Raw genomic sequence first — 25420 nt, forward strand, 5'->3', positions numbered from 1 at the left:
TTTCGTACACTTTTAAAAATGAAAAAACTTTTTTCTTCAAAACTAGTACCAACAAGTTTTAAAGTAATAATTTTCTTCGTTATTACTTTTTTTCTTCAAGACTAGTAACGACAAGTTTTAAAGTAACAATTTTCTTTGTTATTTCACACAAGTGTATTTTATTTGTCCTTTTTTTCACATTAAAAGCAGAAAGACCAGTGCTCTTCACCTAGAATGTGAACTTTTTAAAAGTACTTTTGAGAGGCTCAAGATGGATTTGAAACATATTTTTTCCATTTTAATTTTCAAAAAGAAAAACAATTATCATACACCTGGCAATCCTCTCAAGAAAAGAAATGCAAAGAAATTTATACAACAATGACTGGAATAGAGAAAAATTAAGTGTAAGTGCAATCCTATTAAATATATGTCTTCCCTTTCTTTATTTCACAACACCATCAAAAAGATTTTCAGCTTACCAAAAAGCTTACTGTGAGCAGTTCTAGACTGTTTCTTACCCTCAAGCTATTTCTATAGCATTTTACTTTTGAAAACAATGTAGCTTTTATTTTAATTAAAGTGTTTTTTACTTTTGGACCTATGAGTACCTTTAGAGTGCACAGGTCTTTTAGACCTAGTTAAGTTTCACTCTAAACATTTTTACGTGCATTTGTTGCAGTTTTCATTCTGCGGTTTTTGTTGAAGTATAAATATTTCATTCTTTTTTTCTCTGTCTAAACAACTATACAAATAAAACTTATTTCTATATAAAAACGAGCACAAATAAATCACTTTTCAGTTATATTATTTAGTGCATTATACAAGCTAATTTCATTATTTAAGATAAGATATTGAGAAATATACAAGATTTATAAGACAAGATTTATTCATCTTGAAATAAACATAGAACATTACAGTTTACTATTCTCCAAAAGGTTCATTGGCCTTTAAAGAAGGGGGGAAGACAGATGATTCACTAACTCAGAGAAAAAAAGTAATCACTTACTCACAGAAAGAAAAGGAACAAGGAAAAAAATAAAATAAAATAAAAAATATTTTTAACCATTATGAGTTTGGTAATATTAATTGGGCAGCCTAAGTGTGACTACATGGGATAATTTCGGCTTCAGGACCGGATCTAGGATTTTTGCTGGGGAGGGGGGTATTATTTCCAGAGGGGGGGGGGGGTTACAAAAAAATCAAAACCGCATCAAAAAACACTTCAAAAAACACATCACACATTCAAACCCTCTAAACCCCCTGGTTACGGCCCTGGATTGGTTAGCTCATGATCCAAACCTTTTTTTTCCGTCAGGTACGGGTATCAGCCGTAATTTCAAAGCTAGAGCCTTTGGAGAAGTACTTTTAGTAGAGACCCTCGACATCAAAACTGGAGACGCCTAGTTCAATAACATAGGTGGAAAAATTGCTAATTTTTTTTTGTTTGAAGTGGTTTTTATAATCATACCGTAGAAATCGCCCAAAGATTAAAAAAAAATTTCGTGTAGAATAGAAAACCTCTAAAAATTCTGATGTGTCTCTAGGAATGGCAGACCTGACAGAGTTAAATCTTAGTGACGCCACTTTTTTGCCCCTCAATTATGTTTTTTTTTTCTTTTGTAAAGAAGTCTTTAATCTCAGTGTTTTCAGATGGCTCTTTGAGTGATACTGCAGTGAATCGGCAATCCCTTGAGAGAAGCAAGCGAGGTCATGGTCGTGATTCCAGAACTTCAAGCAAAGGTGATAGAAACCTGTCGAAAAAAAGTAGTTCTACTTCCCAACTTTCTGCAACAGGTAGCTGGTCTTATTTTTTTATTGGTAGAATAGGCTAAGAAATGTCATTGCAGGTACGTATAAGAACATTCTATTGGGGGAGGAGGGTTTTTTTCACAGCAAGGGATAAAAAGGCATGCTATATTCTACTCTACGCATCTTTTGACCTGATCTTGAAGTTGACTTGATCTATTACTAATCCACTCTTGGTCTCCTCCACAAGAAATCAGATTACGGGTTAGAATTACAGACGTGCTATCTAATAGTATACCATTATTTTTAGTAGATTTACCATCAGGCCCCTTTATGGCCTTGCTGCTGACTAGCGGTTGTATGAACTCGAAGACCCTTCGCTCCAATATATTTGGCTTTTTTTCTATTTGTGGCTGTTTCCTGTGAAAACTACAAAAAAGTTGATATTAAATAGTTGAAACAGTTGGTGAACAAAATTCAATAAATTATTTTGCTATTTGGGTAATTGCTGGGTCAAAAAGAAGCTTTTTATAATCTTTGAGATCTCTGCTAACTTTTGTCACCTGAGGTATTATTAGTAAAAACCGGTCTCATTTATAGTAAAAATCCCCCCCCGTACAATAAAGTCTGATGCAGTGACCTTAATAATTGGTTATACAATGACATTATGCTGTGAGACCTAAATACTTCTTTTAGTGTTTAGCTTCTTAATTTTGGAGTTTGATCCATAACTGCTATACCGTTATGGAGTCTTGATGAAATCCAATTTATTTTTTCGTTTTTTTTTTTGGAAGAGGGATTTCTACCTCCTCTATCTTGCTATTTCTATGCAGATTCAATTATGTATATATTTTTTTAAGCATAACAAACACTGCCCTGTTCATATTGATCTGGTAAAGATATGGGTATATATAGCGGGAATAAATAAAATTCTTGAAAAACATAAAGCTAAATCTTTGTGTTGATTAATTTTACCGATAGAATTCAGTAAAAAGTACTTGGATTTTTAATAAAAAGAGCTCCTATGCAGAAGCAATTTGATTTTTTTTTTTTTTTTTTTTTTTTTTTTTTTTTTTTTTTGCATAGCAAACACTGTGCCCAGTTCATATTGGTCTGGTTAAAGATATGGGTACATATAGCGGGAATATAAAATTTTTGAAAAACATAAACGTCTGTGTTGAATAATTTTACCGATATAATTTATTAAAAAGAACTCGGAATATAGATTATATTTAGGCATGGTAGATAATAGACTCGAAAGACACATTTTAATTTGTTTATCCCTTTGTTGATGACCCATATAAACATTTTACAAGAACTAGAACTAAGTCAAAAAGCGATTACAACATCAGCTTCAAATATGTAAAAACAAGAATTAAAAAAAGTCATTGTCAAACAGCTCGTGGTAACGAACTGTAGCTTAAGCAAGGAGCGACCCGGCTCAATAGTAACCGAAGGTCTAAAAATTAGAACTTTTGTATTTGTTATTTAGAAATTTGTCATGGTATTTGTTATTGAGAAATATGGGGGGCCAAGTCTAGGGGGGCCAATTTTCTGCAGGGGGTTCTCCACTGAGGAATTTTCCGTGGGTAGGGAATTTACCAAGGGATAAACTTGTAAGGGGAAATTATGCACTGGGAGAATTTGTATGAATACCTATACAAAATTATTTTTATACATCTTGCTTTCTTTTTTCCATCTCAATCCTACGGGAGGAGCTGTTAAGGGTAATTGTTCTGGGTAAATTTTCTCCGGGATTAAACTATCTAGAGGATATTTCCATGGGTATGGTATTTTTCCGTGGAGGTGGGGCCAGATTCCCTGGGATTATTCAAAAATAATAAGAAATTAAATAAATAAAAGTTTTTTTCAACTGATAGTAAAGAGCAACACGAAAGCTTAAAACGAACAGAAATTATTAAGTATGTGAACGGGATTGCCTTCTTCTCAACATCTCGCTCTTTACACTAAAGTTAGAATTTTGTCCAAATTCTTTAAGAGTGGCTCCTGAAACACAAGGGTCGTTAAATTGTAACCACAAGAAGCTTTTTTTTCAGTTCTAAAAATTTTTAGTGTAAAAATGATGTGTTGAGGAGGAGGCAACCTCTTTTATATAGGTAACACTTTCTGTTCATTTTAAGTTCTAATGCTGCTCCTTACTTTCAGTTAAAAAAAAAACATGCTTTTTATTCAATCACATTAAAAGAATCGTTGCTTGAATCCATTGCAAAATAAAAATTTCGGGTGAGTTGGATTGACGAGCGCTTACTTCCAAATTAAATTTGAATAAACAAGTTTTTTTCAACTGGAACTAAAGAGCAACATTAAAAGTTGAAACGAACAGAAATTATTACGTATATGAGGGAGACTGCCCCCTCCTCAATACCTCGCTCTTTTCGCTAAAGTATGAATTTTGTTCCAATCCTTTAAGAATGACCCCTAATATAAATCACAAAGTTTATTTAATTAGAATAAATAAACAAGTAATAAAAAGTAATAAAAGTAATAAAGAAAGTAATAAAAAACTTTACCGTAAAGAATGAAGTATTGACGAGGGGCGGAACTGCCTCATATACTTATTGATTTCTGTTTGTTTTAAGTTTTAATGTTGAAATTTGCCAGAAAAAGTGGTAGTGGGGCTTGCCCTGACCGGCCTTTCTTAAAAGCATGTTTTTATTATCTTTGTTTTTCTTGTTTGGTGGGTACTTAGTTCCAGGCTAGGCAAACCAAATGATGAGCGTTCAACATTAAAGTCCAGGCTAAGCAAACCTGAAAGTGAGCCGAGTTTTTTTTTTCTGCCTTTTCCCTTTTTTCTTCTGAAGCTGTACCGATACTCCAAGATAAATTATACCAAGTATTTATTTCATACATTAGTGTGTTTTTATTCATAAATTAGTTATCTATTGTTACAGTGGAATACTCATATTTGATTTTCTTTCAGTGTCTAGCTGAAGCAAATCCAATTGTTTTTTGTTTTTTTTTTCTCATCTTTTTCTAGTCAGTTATCAAAAGTTTCATACCAAATCAGCTTTTCGATATAATATATTGATATTTAAAAATAATTTCTTAAAAGAAAGTTTATTAATCTTAGTTATTTAACTTCATAGAAATATGCATTAAACAATACATTTTTGGACCCTGGTGGTTTTAATACCTTATAGTATTAATTTTGTTTATCAGCAATGAGTACATTCTTAATTTTAATTTTGCTGCTGTTTCATAATTAATTGTGCTACAGTGTAATACCGATGCTAAAGAATTATTTTGCAATATTAAGCTCAACAAATTTATACAAATACTCAAAATTCATTTTAACTAAGAACAACCTGAATGAATCGTAAAAAAAGAAATCCTTGCTTTTTGAGTCAGTGCAGCAATATGTACTAAATCTATTTTTTTTTTCAGTTTTTAGATACTAAGGATGAAGGATTTATTAATAAGACGATGATTCTAATTTGTTTTTATATTTGCTGTATTTGAGCGCAGTTATTCTTTTTCCGAGAAAGAGGGCAGTACAAATGAAAGGACAGGATTTGAGACTATAGCGATAAATTACACCCCGTGGATATAATAAAATGGAAAATTTAAACACTGCGTTTGTTCTTTTTATTGTTTTTCGTATATTAGCATAGGTTATTTATTTTGTAGTCACATAAGCTGAAAGTTTGTCAGACGCTCAAAAGTAAAAGCGCTTATTTATCATGTCTTCCTGCTTTACCAATTTTTTCCGTTAAAGCTTTTATAACACTAAAGATCAAAATAAAAATTATAGTAATATTTAAAACTGGGAAATTCATTTGCCTGCTAGGTCTTTTATCAAAAGTAGCGAGTCTCTAAATCCACAGCAGACCCCAAGGTATTTATCCTCGAGTGTTCAAAAATCGAATTGCCAATAAAATGTATTCTAGAAATTGTAATTTTTACGTAATTTTGTTACGTAAATTTTTACGTATAATTTTATGTATAATTATTACGCATAATTTTACGTATTTTACGCATATTTTTTTATGTATAATTTTATAATTTTATAAAATATATAATTTTACGTATAATTATTTACATAATTGTAATTCTACGTAATTTTTTCATAACGATTGTTTGTAGATGAAATTGCTCTATTTATTGAATTTCAAAAGGAATATGGCACAGTGGCCACAATTCAGTGGCGATGAGAATCTCCATTTAAAATGAAGCTCTGAGTTCTAACTACAGTACGGTAATGGTGCTCAAGTATTCTATTTATATTCCTTTTGGCGTTGCAAAGGGAAGGATAACTGATTCATCTTGTTTTAACAAGAGGGATAAACTTGAACCCTCACTTCCTGCGAAGAGCCTTTCTACCACTGTATTGTAGCAGCTGGAACAATGACCAAGAGGAATGCCATTGCTAGCTGTTATTTCGTCAAAATTTAAAAATTGCATGCAGTCTGACAATTAGATTTTATTTTCTTACTCGGTGATAAAGAGGTTGATTTTGGTAACAACTTCTTTTTTATCGAGTCCCAGGGAAAGCAATATTTTGATCCGTCAACTGATGTTTTGAATTATTTATAGCCAACTCAGGACCATATAAATCCTATAAACCAACTCAGGACCATATAAACCCTATAAACCAACTCAGGACCATATAAACCCTATAAACCAACTCAGGACCATATAAACCCTATAAACCAACTCAGGACCATATAAACCCTATAAACCAACTCAGGACCATATAAACCCTATAAACCAACTCAGGACCATATAAACCCTATAAACCAACTCAGGACCATATAAACCCTATAAACCAACTCAGGACCATATAAACCCTATAAACCAACTCAGGACCATATAAACCCTGAGGCTATCTCTTTTGATGGCAAAAAAGAAAAAAACATAGCAGATTCTTTATAACAAGTCGATCCCGGGAAAAAAATAATCATTCCCAACGTTACAATCAATTTAAAAATCAGACTTCCTGATTGAATCTTGGTATGAAACCTCTACAGCAGTGGCTCTGTAACAGAACCTCTGTATCTGTATCAAACCTCTGATTGTTTTCTTTATTCAGCGGGCTTCGCTTCACCATTTGAATTAAAAACGTAAGAATTGAAATGAAAGACAAAAGTTAGATAAAAGGGAACTAAAACACTAGACGACGGTACAACTTTTTTCATTAGGAAGCATGAAAGGAAATATTACTTTTTGTAATAATAGTTTTCTACTGAAACTACTACTAGCCTCAAGGACATCTTATCGTAGCATATAACCCATAAAACACAGTCGCTTTTTTCAAAGGTAATTAAAAATGTCTATAAGTACTTGTACTCTTGAACAATGGTTTTGCTTAATGACTGCAATTAATTTTATTTCTGCAGGTCGGAAAAGAAAGCTAGGTTTCGGTAAGAAGGATTCAAAATCCGGAAAAATAACCGTCCATAGGAGTGAAGAAGTTGCACCGTCTGAAATGCGCCACCTTGTTCGACAAAGTGAAAGTGTCTCTTCTGACGGAGAGCTTTCGAATGAGGGGGGAGAAGGTGGGGACAGAGACAATCTGGACAGAATCGAAAGGTTCGCTAAAGTATCTGCCTGTAGATAATTTTTAGACAATTTTTTAAACCAAATCAATAGACCAAGCTTATTCAGCCGGTTGATCAAGCAAGACATCAAGAACGAAGAGAAACTCTACCCATTGGAGACATTATATTATTCTAAAACAACTGAATATTTTGTCACAGGGCTAAAATTATTATGTTTTTTATAACATGGGTAGGTTTTCCGTTTATTTTTTTTTATTGAATTGTTGGCATTTATTGGGCAAGCTGGGTAAATTTAACGATTCTTCGCTTTGTTTATTAGGCTCGGCATAAAACTTTTTGCAAATTTTCGCTTATTAAACTTGGTCTATTGATCTTATGAAATGAATTGGAGATTGATTGCTTTGTAGCATAATTATCTGACAACAATAATGCTTGTAGCTTGTTAATTAATTAGTTGCTAGTAATTAATTAGTTGCATATCCCTGCTAGTTATGTAGCCAAAGTGACTTTCCAAGCTCTTGGATATATTTTCGGCATACTAAGTTTAAATTAGTGAACAAAATAGTAACGGTAGATTCCATACCAGTTTTTCTAGTTTTTTTCAGGTTTGGTTTTGGACTAACCTGGTGGGTAATTTTTTTTTTTTTTTATTAAAGCGGATTCTCATTCCAAGAAAATAGGCTAATAAATTAAAAACTGAAAAATCAAACGTTTTTTTTAGCGCTCCATTATTCCCAAGTCTGATTTGGATTGTCGATGCTACTTCTTATCGCCTTTCTCTCATTAACTCGCTGAACAATACACGTGACACTTAAGAATATTTTAGAAAGTTTTTACCTCAGAATAATGTCTATCGTTCATTAGTTCAAGGATTTTTAAAGCTATTATAAAAAAGGGAGACAAACATTGATTTTTGCGGAGCTTATAATTTATCCTTAGTTCGGAAAGTCATTTATTAGTCAATAGTTTAGACAGATGACAATGCCATCTTCATTAGGATTTGATTTAAATTCGAGTATGGGCCCCTGGCTAGATATCTTTCTTTTGATTTCGATACTTGGATAAGGCCTAAAAACTGAGCTGTGACGATTCTGCGCTTAATCCGTGACTTCAGTTGCCTTTTTCAGGTGATGTTGCCCAAGCAATGTTGAACCTGAGAACAAATTAATATGTGCATTAATTGATTATGATCAGTGTAACCCTACTTATTTGCAACTTGATTAGTTACCCATTTCAAGGTCATTCGGCCAACTTCAATTGAAAGCCAAATGTAGACATAGCGTTGCTTGTGCGTTTTATTTGACAATGATGGACAGTTATTAACTTATTTACTTGGGATTAAAATATAGGGTACAATTCCGATTATTTATGGGGAGCCAAGAATTTGCTACTGAAAGTTAAGACAGTAGAAACCCTTAAAGGTTTTTTCTTTAAGGGGATTTTAAGACGTTTCCTTTTTGTAAACAAATCTCTCGTTTGTTTGTTTTTTCATCTTAGGAGTGCAAGGCCTGCCTTTTGCCTTCCAATGACTCCCTTCCATGTAAAAAAAAAAGAAGAAGGAAAAAAAACAAGAAAAATATATGTTTAGTGCGTCAGAGCTACATGAATCTCTGCAAGGATAGCAAGAAATAAGAAAATTTCTTAAGTAGGATAATTTTGAAGACAACCCACTTCTTCCCTCTTAATTGACCAAATTAATCTTCTGAAAAGTGTTTTTGGTCACAGCTAGATTACAGGCTCTATTCAAAAATTGCGTAATTTTTCCAAACAGTAAGAAATACAGCGAAAAGCATTCAATTTGTCCGATGGTGTTAAACTTGAAAAAAAAACAAGTAAAGATCCTTCCCCTGATAGATCCTGATAAAGATGGCACTATCTGCTTGTCCAACATTGCACATGTTCCTAATTTTGTTTTGTTTCATTTGAGACCGAAAGCGACAACAGTCAACTAGTGGAATACAAAGGTGTCAAGAGGTCATACCCCCGAATAGACTAGTCAGACAAACATCACGGGAATCAACTGATGGAAGCAGTATGAATAGTGTTAGTTCAGATGGATCGTCGTAAGTTTAGTCGCCTTTTGAACGCTTCCGTCATCCGTTTCTTTCGCCTTCTTAAGGTTGACTTCTACAAAGTTTTTAAGTTTCTGGATTTCACTTAAATATCTTATTAGAAAAACACAAACCTTAAGTCCGGTTTCTATTTGACGCTGTGTGAGATAGCCAATAAATCAGCATAGAAAAGCGTGAAAAAAAAACTCTTTTGCCATAAATTAGGAGAAATAAACGTTTCCTATTGGTCAATTTAATTACCGTTTTGTCCTGTAAATCTTAAATGAAAACAGGACTTAAGTGACATTACGATGAAAGTAATGAAATGTTCAATGCAAGGTTATAAGAAAAAGGCAATATATTCTTTTTTATTTCTCCTTCCTTATCTTTTAATATACGCATTATATTTCCGAATTAATGCCAAGAATGACAAGGGATTTACAATGAGATCAGAAAATTGGTAATGTTTTTTCTTTCCTCACGCTAATTCGGGATATCACGACAAGTAGTCACGTTGTCATGGATAGAACGAATGACATTAGGTATTATAAGAAAAATTTGGGGTGGTAAATTTTATTTTGTTTAACATGCTATGACTTTGATTAGGCTTCCAAATAGATTTACAACAGGGTCAAAAAAGGGTGTGTACCATACTTTTCCTAGGTTAACTATGGTTAGCCTGGTAAGAATGGTCATTGCTATATGGATAATTTACATGTAAAAGGGGATGAACCCAAATAACTGTAATGATTGAAGGATAATATGTTCGTAGCATGAGAGATACATCTTCTTGTCAAAACCGAAGGATTTCGCCACGAGGATCTAACTATTTTCTTTAAAACCGAAAAAAAGAATTTTTTCTACTAGAAGAGAAATACCCCCTCCCCCCTGAATTGGCACTGCTGGCTTTGACTGGTCTAAGAAACTAGCCAGAAAATAGAACTTCAATGTCATTGACCCACAGGTCGAAATTTTGGAGGATTATGACTTACAGGGAACAGTCTATCATCCGCATGGCCCGTTTTAAGTTGTTCTTTTATCATGGGATTATAAAAGTCCAGAATTTATCCCTGCTTCCCGCCAACTTTGATAGAGATACGAGAATCACTTTTAGTAGACGTCCTGACGACAAGAATTTAGGGACTCATTCCCTTTTTCTCCTCTACAGATGAGTGCCTCTTTCATTTTTTCTCGCCCATGATTTTTATTACAACTACCCTTCTTTCAGTTTCACTTTAGATCCATTATATGAATATAAAATTACCAAATCAAAAAGATCGATCCAGATCATAAATTGCATAAAAAGAGCAAAAGAATGAAAATGTGGGATTTCGAGATCGGTCGTTCCACGATAAGTCGTATATCCTAGAAATCTAAAAGAGATTCATGATTTTGATATCAGGCTTTCAAGGAGATTATTCAATTTTCAAAATTACATGATCCTTAAGAATTCTGTTTTTGTTGTTCTAACAGTTTCTATTAATTTTGATACTATTTAGTTTGACTAGGGGAGAAAAAACATTGTCCGGCAAAATATTGGAAATTTGGCATACCTGAGAGGAGCTTTTTTTTCACTTTTTTTGCACTCATATCGAAAAAATTTCGAATTTGAATCCTCGTCATTTCTGAGCTCAGATCGCTTAGCTCGCAGAATAAATACTCATTGCGACTCTTAAAATAGTAACAGAAAAGTAAAAAGAAATATCTTCTATTTTTTCCTCATCAGATTGATGCAAAGTGATAACCTAAAACACTGTAATCAGCATTTAAAAATGGAGCAATGCCAAGATTTTCAGTAATAATTTTGGTTATGAAGGATCTCAATAGAAATTCAGTCTTCTCAAGTAAAAAACTGACCTATGATCTTTCTATTGCAAATAAGAAAAATGGAGGAAGATTTTAAAACTGAATTTGAGAAAATAAATAATATTCTGACAAATGAAAAATGTTAAACCATCGTATGAGTGAATCTTAAAACTCTACTATCTACCATTGTAAACACATTTTTCATGTTCGTCCTAATAATTCTCTTAATTATCCTCTTTATTTCTCCTAATATTATATAATAATTAATTATATAATAATCATATTTATAATTATAATTATATAATTATAAAAATAATAATTATAATTATAATTAATTATATAATAATTATCCTCTTTAATCCTCTTAATAATTCTCTCTAATTATCCTCTTTAATTCTCCTAATATTATATAATAATTATATCTATAATTACAATTATAATTAATTATATAATTAATGATATAATAATTATCCTCTTTAATCCTCTTAATAATTCTCTTTAATTATCCTCTTTAATTTGGCTGTATTTCTCTGTTTTATGCAAATTTTAATAGAGACTCTACTGAAGAATAGGGCTTATATAATCTGGATCTCAAAATTTGCAGTAATTAGCATTGAGCTATTAAATAATTCGAGGTGTTGAAGCTTGAGTTAACTCTAAAATTTCATTTATTTAATTAGTATTTTTAATCCTTTTCAGAAACTGAAATATTTCAAGTCTTATAATAATTCAAGATATCCCAATTCGACTCAACGACAAAATTATGAAGCATAAGAGTTCAAAAATTTGAATCAGGAGTAATTTTTTCTATTTTTTAATAAGAAGTTAGATCTTGATGAGAGAAAGTAAAGAGTGAAGCTCTGAATTATTTGAGTTAGAGGTGGAAGATGCAGCTGTGCTGGCTTCAGGTGGCTAGTTGCCACGACGAGTTATTGGGGGCTATTATGCAGGGGCAACAGGTGCTGTGGAACATGCGCAGATGTGCTGGCCTCAAGTGGCTTGTTCCCATGCTGAGGTGTTGGTAGTATTATTAGCAATAGCAGCTAAGCCTTTAAGTAGCTTAAGCTTTTGCTTGACTTTATTAAGGAAATACTAAATGGTGTATACCATAAGAGTACATCTATGTCATGCTTAAGGTGGCATCTATGCAAAAATGACAGCAGATACTGAACTTAATATAATAATCATTCAAAAGTATCCAACCTACGAGATAACTTTAGCCCCAGTATAGGGGCTATTAACTAGATCAGCTATATCTCTGGGGGGGGGGCTGATATTAGAGACAAATCTTGTCTTTACATCAATTCTTGAACATTTCCTATTGCCTTTGGTTTTTTTCCAAATGGCATTTGTCTTCACTGTACGGAACTTGGCCCTGTTTTTAGCACCTTTTTTTTTCCTTTTTTGAGACAGAGAAATTATTAAAACAAGAAAAACAAAATAACAAGACAAAAAAATACATAATAAATATTTCAAACAAAACTACAAATTTCAATCAACTGCTCTTGCCCAAGAGACCTTGATTTAGGGTTAATATTCCTAAAGTTTTTTTCCCTATCCATCAATTTTTTTCTTTTGAACTCATGCAGCAATCCAAATTTAAAAAGTACAAAAGCTGACCTTTACCGCCATTTACTAGTAATATTAGTTGCTTAATGGAATCAATAATTAATTAGATGCAATTAATGGAATTAATAATTAATGCAATTAATAAAAACGTAATGAATTGAGTAGGTATATCTTGCACGAATAAGAAAAGAACTTTATGAAAGTTCTGATGATATTTTAATCATAACTTTATTTCTAAGGTCAAAGGGAAAGAAGTTTGAGGAATGCCAAATAACACCCACAAACTAAAACCTTGGTTCCTAGGTTTTTGTTTTTGCCCCTGTCCTCTTATTCCAGAATGTATCAAAACTGTAAAAACTTCCTGAGAGGGGGCTGAAACAATATTTTTCTTCAGTATTTGCTCATCATAGAAAAGTCCTGAATTCCTATTCCAAGAGAAAGAGTCAAATTGAAACAATGTATAAGTATTTGTATTCGTGTAATTTTTATTTTATTATTTATAAGTCTCCTTAGTTAACCACTCACGGGGTTGGTTGCTTTCTGGATAACATCCTCCAGCCCATTTCTCAGACGGATGCAGGGTCTATTTGTCTTGTAGGAAATTTCAAGTTACTTGAAATGTTATTTTAATGAAATTCGATCACATGTAACTCACATTGTGATTCACTGTGATTCATTGTGATTCATTGTGATTCATTGTGATACATTGTGATTCACTGTGATTCACCACTGACTCACAGTTAGTCTTTATCTCTCTATTCACACTTATGACCTTTCGATTCTTTAGTTCTATTATGGCTTTTGGTCTTTCTTTACAAGTTCAAGCTTTCTTCTCTGTCTGCATGACTAGATTTGTATAGTTTGTTGTTGCATTATCAGGTCTGAAATTCATTAAAGCTCAGATCAGGAGACATAAGTCAATGATGGGGGGCTTTTATTCTATTTTTGGCCTGAATAGTTAAACATCTTACCCTTTTTTCACTTTTTTGCATGATGCTCATCTTAGGAATGACTCACCCTTTGGTGTCTTTTAATCTTTTTTTAGTAAAATTTTTTCCCATGATGAGCAAGCCCGTATTCGGGGGAGTGCATATAGGGTTTGAGGCCCCTCTGCCCGGAAACGTTTATCCGATTCGTAAAAGCGTAATAAAAAACATAAAAGCACATTTTTGATGTTTTTTTCAAAGTTTTTGTACACCTACCCACAAAAATACCCCCCCCCCCTCAAACACAAAGCCTGGATACGGCCCTGCTCAGGAGTATATTTTTCTTTTTGATTAGCGAGAAACATATATGTAAATTAAAAGCTGACAATTTTAATACACGATGGGTATAAATTATTATTAAATAAAATAATAAATAATAAAATAATATTAGTTCAAAGTAAATAATAAAGCTAATAAAATAAATAATCTTGCTTCAAACTGTTAATAGGCAAACATGAGTCAGGAGTTACCAATAGTGACCAAGCAATTACCAATAGTTCGGCTAAGTTTTGAACATGAATCATAACCCAGAAAAAGTAAAAATCTGCACGGATTTAACAAAAGAAAAAGATTACTTAATAATGGGCTCTAGCAAATAAAATAGCAATCTTCTAAAGCAATAAAGCAATCTCAAATGATAATGCCCTCTTCTAAAGCAAACACAATTACAAGAAGAGTAGAACTCTTCGATTCCCCATTCAACACCATTTTCTAGCCGAGCCGTCCTAGCCGAGTCGGTTGGTGCGCTGGATTCGGCATCCTTTGTCTGAAAGGACGCGGGTTCGAATCCCAGTGTACCCAATTGTTCAGTTTGGTACGGGAGTCAGTGGCGTGACTCTGTAAGCTTACCCAGAGTCGACCCAGCTTTAAATGGGTACCTGGAGAAATCTGGGGAAGGTAAACAGGAAGGGTGTGCGAAAGCACAGGATGGCTGGCCCCCAACCCCCCACTGCACTTCCTGGCTGAAGGGCCAAGAAACGGAGATCAGCACCGCCGGTAGGGACTGTAAAGTCTAATGCCGTATCCTTTACCTTTTTTTCCTTTACCAACACCATTTTCAAATATAATTGTTTTTATCGTGACAATGCACCCCATCCTCCCTCATAAGGCCAGATCATGTCCTAGGCTCAACACAAAACTTCAAAAATATGTTATTGTAAAATCAATTCTAACTTCATACTATAAAAAAAGTTTCAATTAATCAAATTTTTCCATTTCTCTCCATTTATATTTACGTTCAATTTTTTTTAAATAGTTTTAAATAGTTTTAAATTTTAAAAAAATAGTTTTAAATTTAAAATTAATTTAAATAGTTTTAAATTTTTTAAATAGTTTTCAAATATAATTGTTTTTGTCGTGACAATGCACCCCATCCTCCCTCATAAGGCCAGATAATGTCCTAGGCTCAATACAAAACTTCAAAAATATGTTATTGTAAAATCAATTCTAACTCAATACTATAAAAAAAGTTTCAATTAATCAAATTTTTCCATTTCTCTCCATTTATATTTACGTTCAATTTTTTTTAAATAGTTTTAAATAGTTTTAAATTTGAAAAAAAAAATTTTTAAATTTAAAATTAATTTAAATAGTTTTAAATTTTTTAAATAGTTTTCAAATATAATTGTTTTTGTCGTGACAATGCACCCCATCCTCCCTCATAAGGCCAGATAATGTCCTAGGCTCAATACAAAACTTCAAAAATATGTTATTGTAAAATCAATTCTAACTCAATACTATAAAAAAAGTTTCAATTAATCAAATTTTTCCATTTCTCTCAATTTATATTTACGTTCAATTTTTTTAAATAGTTTTAAATAGTTTTAAATTAAAAAAAAAATAGTTTTAAATTTAAAATTAATTTAAATAGTTTTAAATTTTTTAATAGTTTTCAAATATAATTGTTTTTGTCGTGACAATGCACCCCATCCTCCCTCATAAGGCCAGATCATGTCCTAGGCTCAATACAAAACTTCAAAAATATGTTATTGTAAAATCAATTCTAACTTCATACTATACAAAAAGTTTCAATTAATCAAATTTTTCCATTTCTCTCCATTTATATTTACGTTCAATTTTTTTTAAATAGTTTTAAATAGTTTTAAATTTTAAAAAAATAGTTTTAAATTTAAAATTAATTTAAATAGTTTTAAATTTTTTAAATAGTTTTCAAATATAATTCTTTTTGTCGTGACAATGCACCCCATCCTCCCTCATAAGGCCAGATAATGTCCTAGGCTCAATACAAAACTTCAAAAATATGCTATTGTAAAATCAATTCTAACTTCATACTATACAAAAAGTTTCAATTAATCAAATTTTTCCATTTCTCTACATTTATATTTATGTTCAATTTTTTTTTAAATAGTATATTTATCCAGCTGTTCTCGTTCTTTCGCAATAACACCATATTATTGATCGATTTAAGAATAAAATGCCCGTTAACGAGGAGATGCCCTGTGGTAGCACAGGGCATCGATTTCCGCTGCATCAAGGTTGCACAACAAGCTTGCTTCGTGTTCCTGTAAAACAGACCCACCAACCGGAACTATGTGCTGATGCCTATGTTTTTTGACGTCCTATTCGACGTCCTATGTGCCTGCTATGGCCCCAGATCTTTTTTTACGACGAGATAAGACAATGCGCACATAAAAACTAACAAATAAATATGTTTTTAGGGCTATTTCTACCACTAATACGGAGGTTTGGGGGGAATAGTTACAATCATATTGCGTAAGAATCGAATGGTGCTACCCTCTTTTTATTAAAAATATTCAAAGAAGAAAATTTAGAAAAAAAAGAAAAAATTCTCTTTTAGAAAAAAATATTTCAAAGAAAAATAACTAAGAACCAATTTTACTTTTACCGACACAAAAGGGATGATAAACATATCTACGGATTTTACATATAAATCGGTTTTAAACCTGTTTTTTAAGAAGTGCCGAGTACTATAGTTTAATGAAGACAAGATCAAAAACTACTTATTTTATAGTTCATAAGAATATTTTATAAGTAAATCCAAATTTACCCTCCCTTCGCTTTTTTATGTGTAAAAGACGGGGTTTGAAAAATTAAAGCTTAAGTATGCCAACGAGCACCATGGGGCTCTCTACGTTAAATTAGCTGCCTTTTTTTGTGTAAAAAAATCGTAATGTTTGTTAATTAAGTATCGCTGGTAAAAACAGATACACACAAATTTACTCATACCCTGTGGAAATATACAAGAAAAAATGTAAACCTTAACGTGTTTCTTTCATTTACTTGTGTTTCTATCTTTAGTTGGGTTGCTCTTTCGCGATTAGCCCCGGAATCCAGCGGCCAACTTTCAGAATTTGTAGAAGGTCTAGGGCCAGGTCAACTTGTTGGAAGGCAAGTTCTAGGCACCCCAGCCCTGGGTGATGTACAACTAGCCTTATGTGATAGGAAGGGTCATCTTGAAGTTGAAGTTATACGAGCGAGAGGTTTACAGACAAAACCGAACGCAAAAGTTCTTCCAGGTTAGTGCTCTGAGGATATTTGTGATTTTATATTTTTTTTTATTTTTACATTGATTAGTTACATTCGCCGCTCTACCCTTTGTTTATCAATGAGTCCTGGACTTGTGTCGCCCCTCTCTTCTCATCTGTTTACTATAGTCAATAGGGCATTAGGGCCCCGTAACTAGCGTTTGCTTTCTCGGATGGTGCTTGGATCTTCAGAAAGGTGAACGTTCGAATAAAATCGAAAACTAAACTTTTCAGCAGATATCAAGAAGCTAAACTTCTTTCGAATGGTTTTGACAAACGGAAGTGCAAAGTAAAGAACGAGGGGTTTTTGATACGTAAAGAACGAGGGGTTTTTGATACGTAAAGAACGGGGGGTACATCTCTGAACCACTAATCCATTCAAAAATCACGATAATCTGTCATTCAGAATTGAGTTGTTTTGGAGAGTGGGTCATTCAGAACCTTGCATAAAATTGGCAGAGGGATTTTTATTGTTTTGAACTTCGTAGCTTTGCCTTATTAACATTTTTATGAAAACTAAAAAGAAAATTTTAGATACTAAAAAACAGAATTACAACGGTTTTAGTTAGTGACTTCTCTCAAAGACACATTGAGTTCAATACCCCAAAAGGGGGAAAACTACATTCCGTCAGGAGGAATGTTAAAAGCATCTAGCCAAGCCTTCTTCAAATGGTGATAATATAGATTCTTTAATGACAGTTTTTATTCTATGTTCTACTTGTTTCTCTTTTTAATCAGCTGTTACTTATTTAATTTTTTTCCTTTTTTATATAAGGATAACCAGTATTGGTTAACAATGATTAATAAGCCGAAATATTCAGACTTAAAAGTTTTTACTGTCCGTTAAGGGAAACGCACTCTTTCTTGACATTTGATTAAATAAAAAAAAGAAGTTTTTTTAACTGAAAGTAAGGAGCGACATTAAAACTTCAAACGAACAGAAATTACTCCGTGGATTAAAGGGGCTGTTCCCTCCTCAACGTCCCGCTTTTTACGCTAAAGTTTGACTTTCTCTCAATTCTACTGTATAAAACAGTAAATGACTTTAGCGTAAAGAGCGGGACGTTGCAGAGGGAACAGCCCCTTTCATACACGGAGTAATTTCTATCCATTTTATGTTTTAATGTCACTCCTTACTTCAAGTTAAAAAAAAACTTTTTTTATTATTTAATTTCTGAACGTTTTGAACTAATGCATGTCTGATATTAGCTCTCCGCAAACGAATAATTAAAACGAAATTTGTGTATTATTTTTTTTTGTTGCTAAATGGCTTTCTCTTAGTTTTGATCAGATGATTTTTAGAAAAAGGGTGGGGGAGGAGGCCTAGTTGCCCTCCAATTTTTCAGTTACTTAAAAAGGCATCTAGAATTTTTAATTTTTACCGAACGTTTATATTAGTAAAAAATATACGTAACTTACAAATTAACTTACGTAACAAACTTCTATATTCGTATATTTTTATTATGTATACGAGGGGGGTTTTCCCCTCGTTAATAACTCGCTCTCTACACTAAAGCTTTAATTTTGTCCCAATTCTTTAAAATTGACCCCTGAATCACAAAGGCTTTAGAATAAATAGATGAAACTACTAAAAATTCTTTAGGGTAAAGAGCAAGGTATTTAGGACGAGATGAATCCCCATATGTTTTAAAGTTTTAGGTTTTAAGTTTTAATGCTGGTCCTTACTTCTAGCAAAAAAATACTGTTTCTTATTTATTTTTTCATTGTTTTTTTAAAGATAATGCTAGAAAATCCTGCGCCTCCTTCATGGAATTTCTCTTCTCCCATGACCAATTCCTTTAAAAGAAGATCCTCCAACATATCCCCTTACCCTCAATCCCCCCCCCCAAAAAAAATCCCTGAAAAGGTCTGTACTCTTCCAAATAACCATTACTGTAGGTAAACGCTGGTCAAAGTTTGTAACCTGGAGCCCCTCCATCGGGGACTGTGGGGGAGTAAGTCAGCCCCAAAGACATAGTTATTGTGTTTTTCGACTATGCTGAACAAAATGGCTATCTCAAAATTTTGATCCGTTGATTTTGATGTACCCGTTAGTTTCGAAACTCCGTTTTTTAGAGTTTCGTTTTCTATTGAGCCGGGTCACTCCTTAATACAGTTCGTTGTCACAAACTGTTTGACTTGGTCGCGTAAATGTAGCTAGAGGAGGCACAGTTTTCTTCTAACGACACAGCTGAAAGGATAACGTGCCACTCATCGGAAAAGTTACAAACACCCTAGTTTATAACTCACTTAGCGTAATTTATCAAAGGAACAGGCCCTGAGATGATAAGAATTCTCATACTGATACCACGATTCATACTTCTTCTGTGATCTCAATTTATGAACAGAAACAGAAATATTTGGTAAACATGGAGTTGTAGTCACGCTAGATAACATGAAAAGAAAAATATTTTAATATCTCTTCATTAATAATGAGTTTTGTGGCGCATTTAAAATAATAGATAGAAATGCTTCCAAAAAAATGTAACCTTAATGGAAACGCTTTTAGTGTTATGTTATGATAGCGTGTTAGAAATTATATCCTGTCGGTATTTTCCGATTAATTATGAAAATAGAAAAGCACGGATGAAAAGTTTTGTTTTCAAACCAAATACCCAGTACTTTCTTTCTAGAGGCCATACTATGCCGAAGAATACACTCAGCAAGACTACTGATAAGAGTAAAATCAGTTTTCTTGAAAAGATGGGGTTTTCCCCTTTTTTATCGTATTTAATTACAAAAAGTATCGGAAAAATACTTTGACCCAGCAGTCTTTGGTACAAAGTGAATATAAGGACACTTAGGTTGCATTCCAGGATCATCAAAGAATTTACTAACTAAAAGTAGAATTTACTAACGAATTTACTAACTTAATCTAATTTTTCCGTCCCAGCTGACATTGTTGTAATAGCAAGAATGACTGACAAGTACCTTAAAATTTACTTTTGTACTAACTTTACTAATTATGGCTAATGAATATCTTTAGTAAAGGGAATTTGCATCATTATGATCATTATTATTATCATCACATTTAAATATATCGAAGATACTATTATAGTGAAAGCGAAACGGATACAATTTGAATTTGTGACGATTCCGCCTTTATAAGTCTAATAAGCCCTTAGTTACTTTACAAGAGTTCCGGGTGGATATTAACTTTAAGTAACTTCTGTTAATCTAAAATAACTAAGGCTTACAACCTAGATATCCTTAATTAACTGATTTGGACTTCTTAGAAAAGTAGCTAAGAAAAGAGAAGTAACCTTAACTTACCTAAAAGAAATATAGAAAAAAAGAAGTCTAACAAGAGGGAGAAATCAAAGATTATAAAAAAGAGCTTAAGGTAGGGAAAAAAGAGCTTATAAAAAAAAACTTGAATCAATGGGACAATAATTAAAATAAGAACGAATTAAAGAATAATATACTGACTTAAAGGCAGGGAATGAGAGGTAAAATTCTAGATACCGTAATAACGCTACATTCCTTCCTAGCTGAATCCCTAGTCTATCAAAATGAAGCTTCCAAGATAAATTTTCATTAACTATGAGAACAAGGTTCTTACACGGTTCCTTTCTAGTAATGGTTCTCCGTTAGTTCTCCGTTAAAATGGACAGATAGTTGAGGTAGTGACGGTGGGGCATGAGAAAGTTAAGAAAAGATGATAAAATGAGTCTTTGATGAATTTAAAACTATGCGTTTGTCAGCAAACCACTACAATAGGTTCATTAGACTACAACAGATGTATTCTCTGACCGATGATTCATCACTACCTCTGACGGAAATAGCTACGTCTTCTGCGAATAGTAGAGCAAGTCCATCACCTGCTATTGCGTCCATAAGGTCATTGACATATATTAGAAACAGAAGTGGTCCAAGAATTAAGCCTTGCGGAACTCCTACCTTTCCGGAACATTGAGTTTTTACCGACCTTACTGTATCCATCCACAAATTGATTCCAACCCGTAAGGTAAGACTGGATCAGTAAGAGAGCATTGCCTATTATTCTGCCATTGTCAAGCTTACCCAGAAGAATCAGATGACAGATCGTATCAAATCCTTTTTCACATCTACAAACGTTGTAACTGGTATTTCGTCACGATCCATTGCATCATTTAGAAAATGTAGTAAAAACAGTAAAACAGGCTCTGTAGATTGAATCCAAACCAGGCCTGAATCCAAACTGATGCATGATCAAGAAGTTAGACTTAGTCAGTTAATTCATCATTTTGTTGTAGATGCAACGCTCCATAATTCTCGAAAAACCAGAGAGAATAGAGATAGAGTGGTATTTTGAAGGCTGATTGGGATCGCTACCTTTGTGTGTGTGTGTTTGGGGGGGGTATAACCCTACTCGACTTGAACACAGTGGAAAGGTTATGTCCTTAAAGCAAGAATTTATGACATGTGCGATAACGCTGACATAGCAATCCATGGTCTTCTTGATGAGGTAAGTTAACGACCGATCTGGATCATCGGATTGACCGCTATTCATGGCTTGCACAATCTTCAGTAGTTCGTCTTCAGTGATTGGAGACCGAAACATAGAGAGCTAGATGAAGGAGGTAGGTATTTTTTGTAACATCTCTGCAGATAGTTGGCTGGTCGTAAGCTTCCTCTACGGTTGCTTCTACAATACCTGCAAAAAATTCATTGGGCGTGTTGGCTACTTCTTGTTGCGATGTTGACAGTGTTTCATTTGGCTTTATCATGGTCTCACGAAATGTGCTGGTTTTTTGGTTTTTCAGGCATTCATTTATAAGAGTCCATGTCTTCTTTTGTGATTCATCTGCTTCTTGAAACTGTTTATGGTAATATGCCTGTTTGGCTTTTCTAAGCAGGGATGTCAAAGTGTTTTTATGGCTTCTGAATTCGGTGCCAAATTCATCAGGATTGTCAATAAATTGCCTGAACATCATACTTTTGTGATCAATGCTCGTAAGCAATCCTTGCGTTATCCGTGGCTTTTTCGGTGGCACATGCCTACCAGAGTGTCTTTTTGAAAAAGGAGTGGCGGAGTCAAGAGCATATGGAAATTTCTCAACAAATAAAGCAGCCATTGCTTCTAACTCCATCTCTTCATAAACTGAGTTCCAATCGGCACAAGCTAATGTGGCTCTTTAGTCTTGTATAGATTTATCATTAATAGTCCTTCTTACTTTTATGCTCGTATTTAATTTCCCACGGTTAATCAAAAATTCACCAGATAGGATAAAGTGATCCGAAGCATCAGTTAAGACGATGTAACTCAAATGCAGACTAAGATTCGTAAGTATGTTATCTACAACTGAAGAACACCAATACGTGTTGGTATTCTTACTGTTGGGACTACAGGACTACAGCGTAATAACTAAACCCGCAGAAAAACAAATAGTCAGTAAATCCACAAGCTGAGATCTTGAGGCTCGGGACTCCGAACTAACCAGTCCTAAATCAATGTTAAAATTCCCCATAAATACTATTTTCTGTTCCTAAAATTCAGCCGTTGCGTAAGATAATTCAACTTCCCTTTAAAACTCGTGGCGTTTGATGACGGAGGCCGATAAAATAGCCATAGTAATAGCTTTCTTTACCATGCATAATTTCAACAATCAGGTATTCAAGCCCCATCTCTTGGTATAAGTCACTCAATTCAGTCATTTCAAGAACATGTAGATCCTGATTAATAAACAGAGCAAGTCCTCTTTTTGAACGGGTAGCCCTATTTCTAGTAACTAATTTATACCCAGATATACCAACTAAAGAACTACTTTTATCACTAAGAAGTGTCTCACTCAGTCCTAAAACTCTAATGCAATTACTAGATATGAAAGTGGATAGAAAACAAAAACTACTAAGCACTCCACGACAATTCCAAAACGCAAATCGGGATGATTCCGACTGATTAAATAGAGGGATTTGGTCATTATTTATATATTTGCTGGGAGGAAAAGACTGGATAAAAAGATAAGAATATTCATCATCAGCTTATCCCACCGATTTGAGTAATTTATTTAGGTCCAGCTGATTTTTCTCAAAATCCTGGAGCCGATAAGATATTGTCTTATTTAACTCTAACCATCAAAACATCATAAAAATAAAACTTACCAAAATCAATCTGGAATCATAGGCTAATAAGCAGAAAGCAGTACCCTGGATTATCCCGGTATGAGGGGAGCAAGGAGCCTACCAGAATAGATTCCAGTTAAACAGCAGTGACGCAGTCATTTGGCTCACCAAACTCGGAGGCTGCAGAAAGAAAAAAAAACGAGCAGAACGCGAACTTTTTTTGCAAAACTATAACTAACTAAACAGAAAAAAAGGAAAATATCAAAACAATCACACAGTATAGCAAGATATAAAAATCACAGTAAAGCAAAATACATTTGAATCTTCTTTTTCTTTTCTTTTTTTTTCACTCGAGGAAAATCGGACTAAGTTCAAATCACTGTCGCAAATCATTCATTTTGCAAACAAAACATAACTAGATACGAAACCACGAAGATAACGAAGATTCTTTGATTTCCAGCCACATATCTGAACACTAAATCACTAAACACTAAAACACTAAATGGCAATTAGTGACAACACTAAATCAATAAACACTAAAACACTAAGTAGCAGTTAGTGACAACACTAAATCACTAAACACTAAAACACTAAATAGCAGTTAGTGACAACACTAAATCACTAAACACTAAAACACTAAATGGCAATTAGTGACAACCCTAAATCACTAAACACTAAGACACTAAATTGCACTTAGTGACAACACTAAATCAATAAATATCAGTGTTGACAACGACCCCGAGAAGAAAAAACTTGTCCGAGGGGTGGCAAAAATACACTAAAAAATAATACAACACTAAATAAAGTATAAAACAATTAATACAAACCGCGCACCCTATCGGCACCACAAATCTTACAACAAAACCATTTCAACTTTACTATTAAGATCATACCCCAAGAGGCTATAATAAAATTTTCAATTCCTTGTTTATACCCCCCCCCCAAAAAAAATGAATTTTGATTTTCATTTTTTTTTTTTTACAGCTCCTTATGTGAAGGTATATTTAGTCAATGGAAAGCGATGTATTGCAAAAGCAAAAACTTCAACGGCCCGTCGTACGCTGGATCCTTTATACCAACAGCAGCTTGTCTTCCATGAAAATTATTCCGGTTGTGTCCTTCAAGTAAGTATCAAACCTCCTAGAACTCGTTCATTCATATAATGTCTTAGTTCGTGGATAGGAAGCAACAACTCGGTCCCCGAGCAATTCTGTCTTAGAGAGAGAGAAAAAAAAGAGAAATTGAGAGAGATAAAAAAGAAAGAGAAAGAGAGAGAGTAGTTCAGTAGAGAGAGAGTGCAGTAAGTCGAATTTACTGTATTTGCTACAACTTTTTCCATATTAGCGATAGCCTGTCTAAGTCCTAGCCGTCTGAGCCAAGTGGATTGATGCGCTGGAAAAAATCCTAAGAAAATATATATTGAATTATTGAATAAATTCTAGATATTTTTAATCTTGGAGGGTGACGAGTCGTTATGTTCTTTATAACACCAGCAACTCAATAAAATATTGCTCTGGTTGTGTCCTTCAAATAAGTAAAGAGGTTTTCTAAATAGTATTTTACCTTATTTCTCTGCTAGTATTTTGTAAAGCAGCCAAAAGGGAGGAATATGGTACAAACAATATGGTTAAATTTTCTGCTTGGGTTTTAACTTTAAAGTTCAAACTTTTTTTACAGTAGCGTTAGGGTATCTAAGCCCAGTGTAATTTATCAAACATTGAATAAAAGTTATTTTTCTAATTAAATCATTTTTTTAATTCATCTGATGCCAAAAGGAACTTCTAGTTTCGGAAACCTCATTTTTAATAGCTATTTAAAAGATACGATAATAAAATGTACTTAAAGCACACGCCATTTCAGAAACTTCGGCAGTACTAAGCTTGTAATCGCGCTTGTTATGTATCATGGACATTCATATGGGTTTCTAAAGGGCTTTTTCATCCTCTTCCCCCTCCCTCTAAAAATTTTATGTTCAAGAAATTCAATTTTTGTATTCTTCTTAAAAGCACAGCGTAATTTATGAAAAAAAACAGACTTTTTTCTCTCCTTCTGTTCTAGTTTTCTGCTCCTCGGCGAGATTTTTTGCTAACACTCATGTAAGGTGTGGCTTTAGTATCATGTAAGGTGATTATTTTTAGTTTTGTTGTCCTTTTTTACTGTTCTTTTTTTACTGTTCTTTTTTCTGTTACTCCACCATTTACATGTACTGTACA

At 33.3% G+C, this 25420-nt stretch overlaps 1 protein-coding gene across 4 annotated transcripts in view; it reads left to right on the top strand.

Moving 5' to 3' along the window:
* The window catches only part of LOC136037653 (regulating synaptic membrane exocytosis protein 1-like), a 371730-nt gene that overhangs the window by 339904 nt on the left and 6406 nt on the right, over positions 1 to 25420 (top strand). Inside the window, exons 20-23 of one of the 4 annotated variants that reach the window (XR_010620002.1) lie at positions 1630 to 1773; positions 7083 to 7275; positions 9172 to 9307; positions 16936 to 17078. Coding sequence is in view for 3 of the 4 variants with exons in the window: in XM_065720373.1 (XP_065576445.1) it covers positions 1630 to 1773; positions 7083 to 7275; positions 16936 to 17153; positions 24192 to 24331 (695 nt within the window). In the remaining variant the exon portion in view is untranslated. Of the gene's footprint in view, positions 1 to 1629; positions 1774 to 5130; positions 5496 to 7082; positions 7276 to 9171; positions 9308 to 16935; positions 17154 to 24191; positions 24332 to 25420 lie in introns of those variants that run through there. The other 3 variants (XM_065720373.1, XM_065720374.1, XM_065720375.1) reach the window with 3 other exon arrangements.

Source organism: Artemia franciscana, chromosome 17, assembly GCF_032884065.1.
Source record: "Artemia franciscana chromosome 17, ASM3288406v1, whole genome shotgun sequence".
NCBI classification, from domain to species: domain Eukaryota; kingdom Metazoa; phylum Arthropoda; class Branchiopoda; order Anostraca; family Artemiidae; genus Artemia; species Artemia franciscana.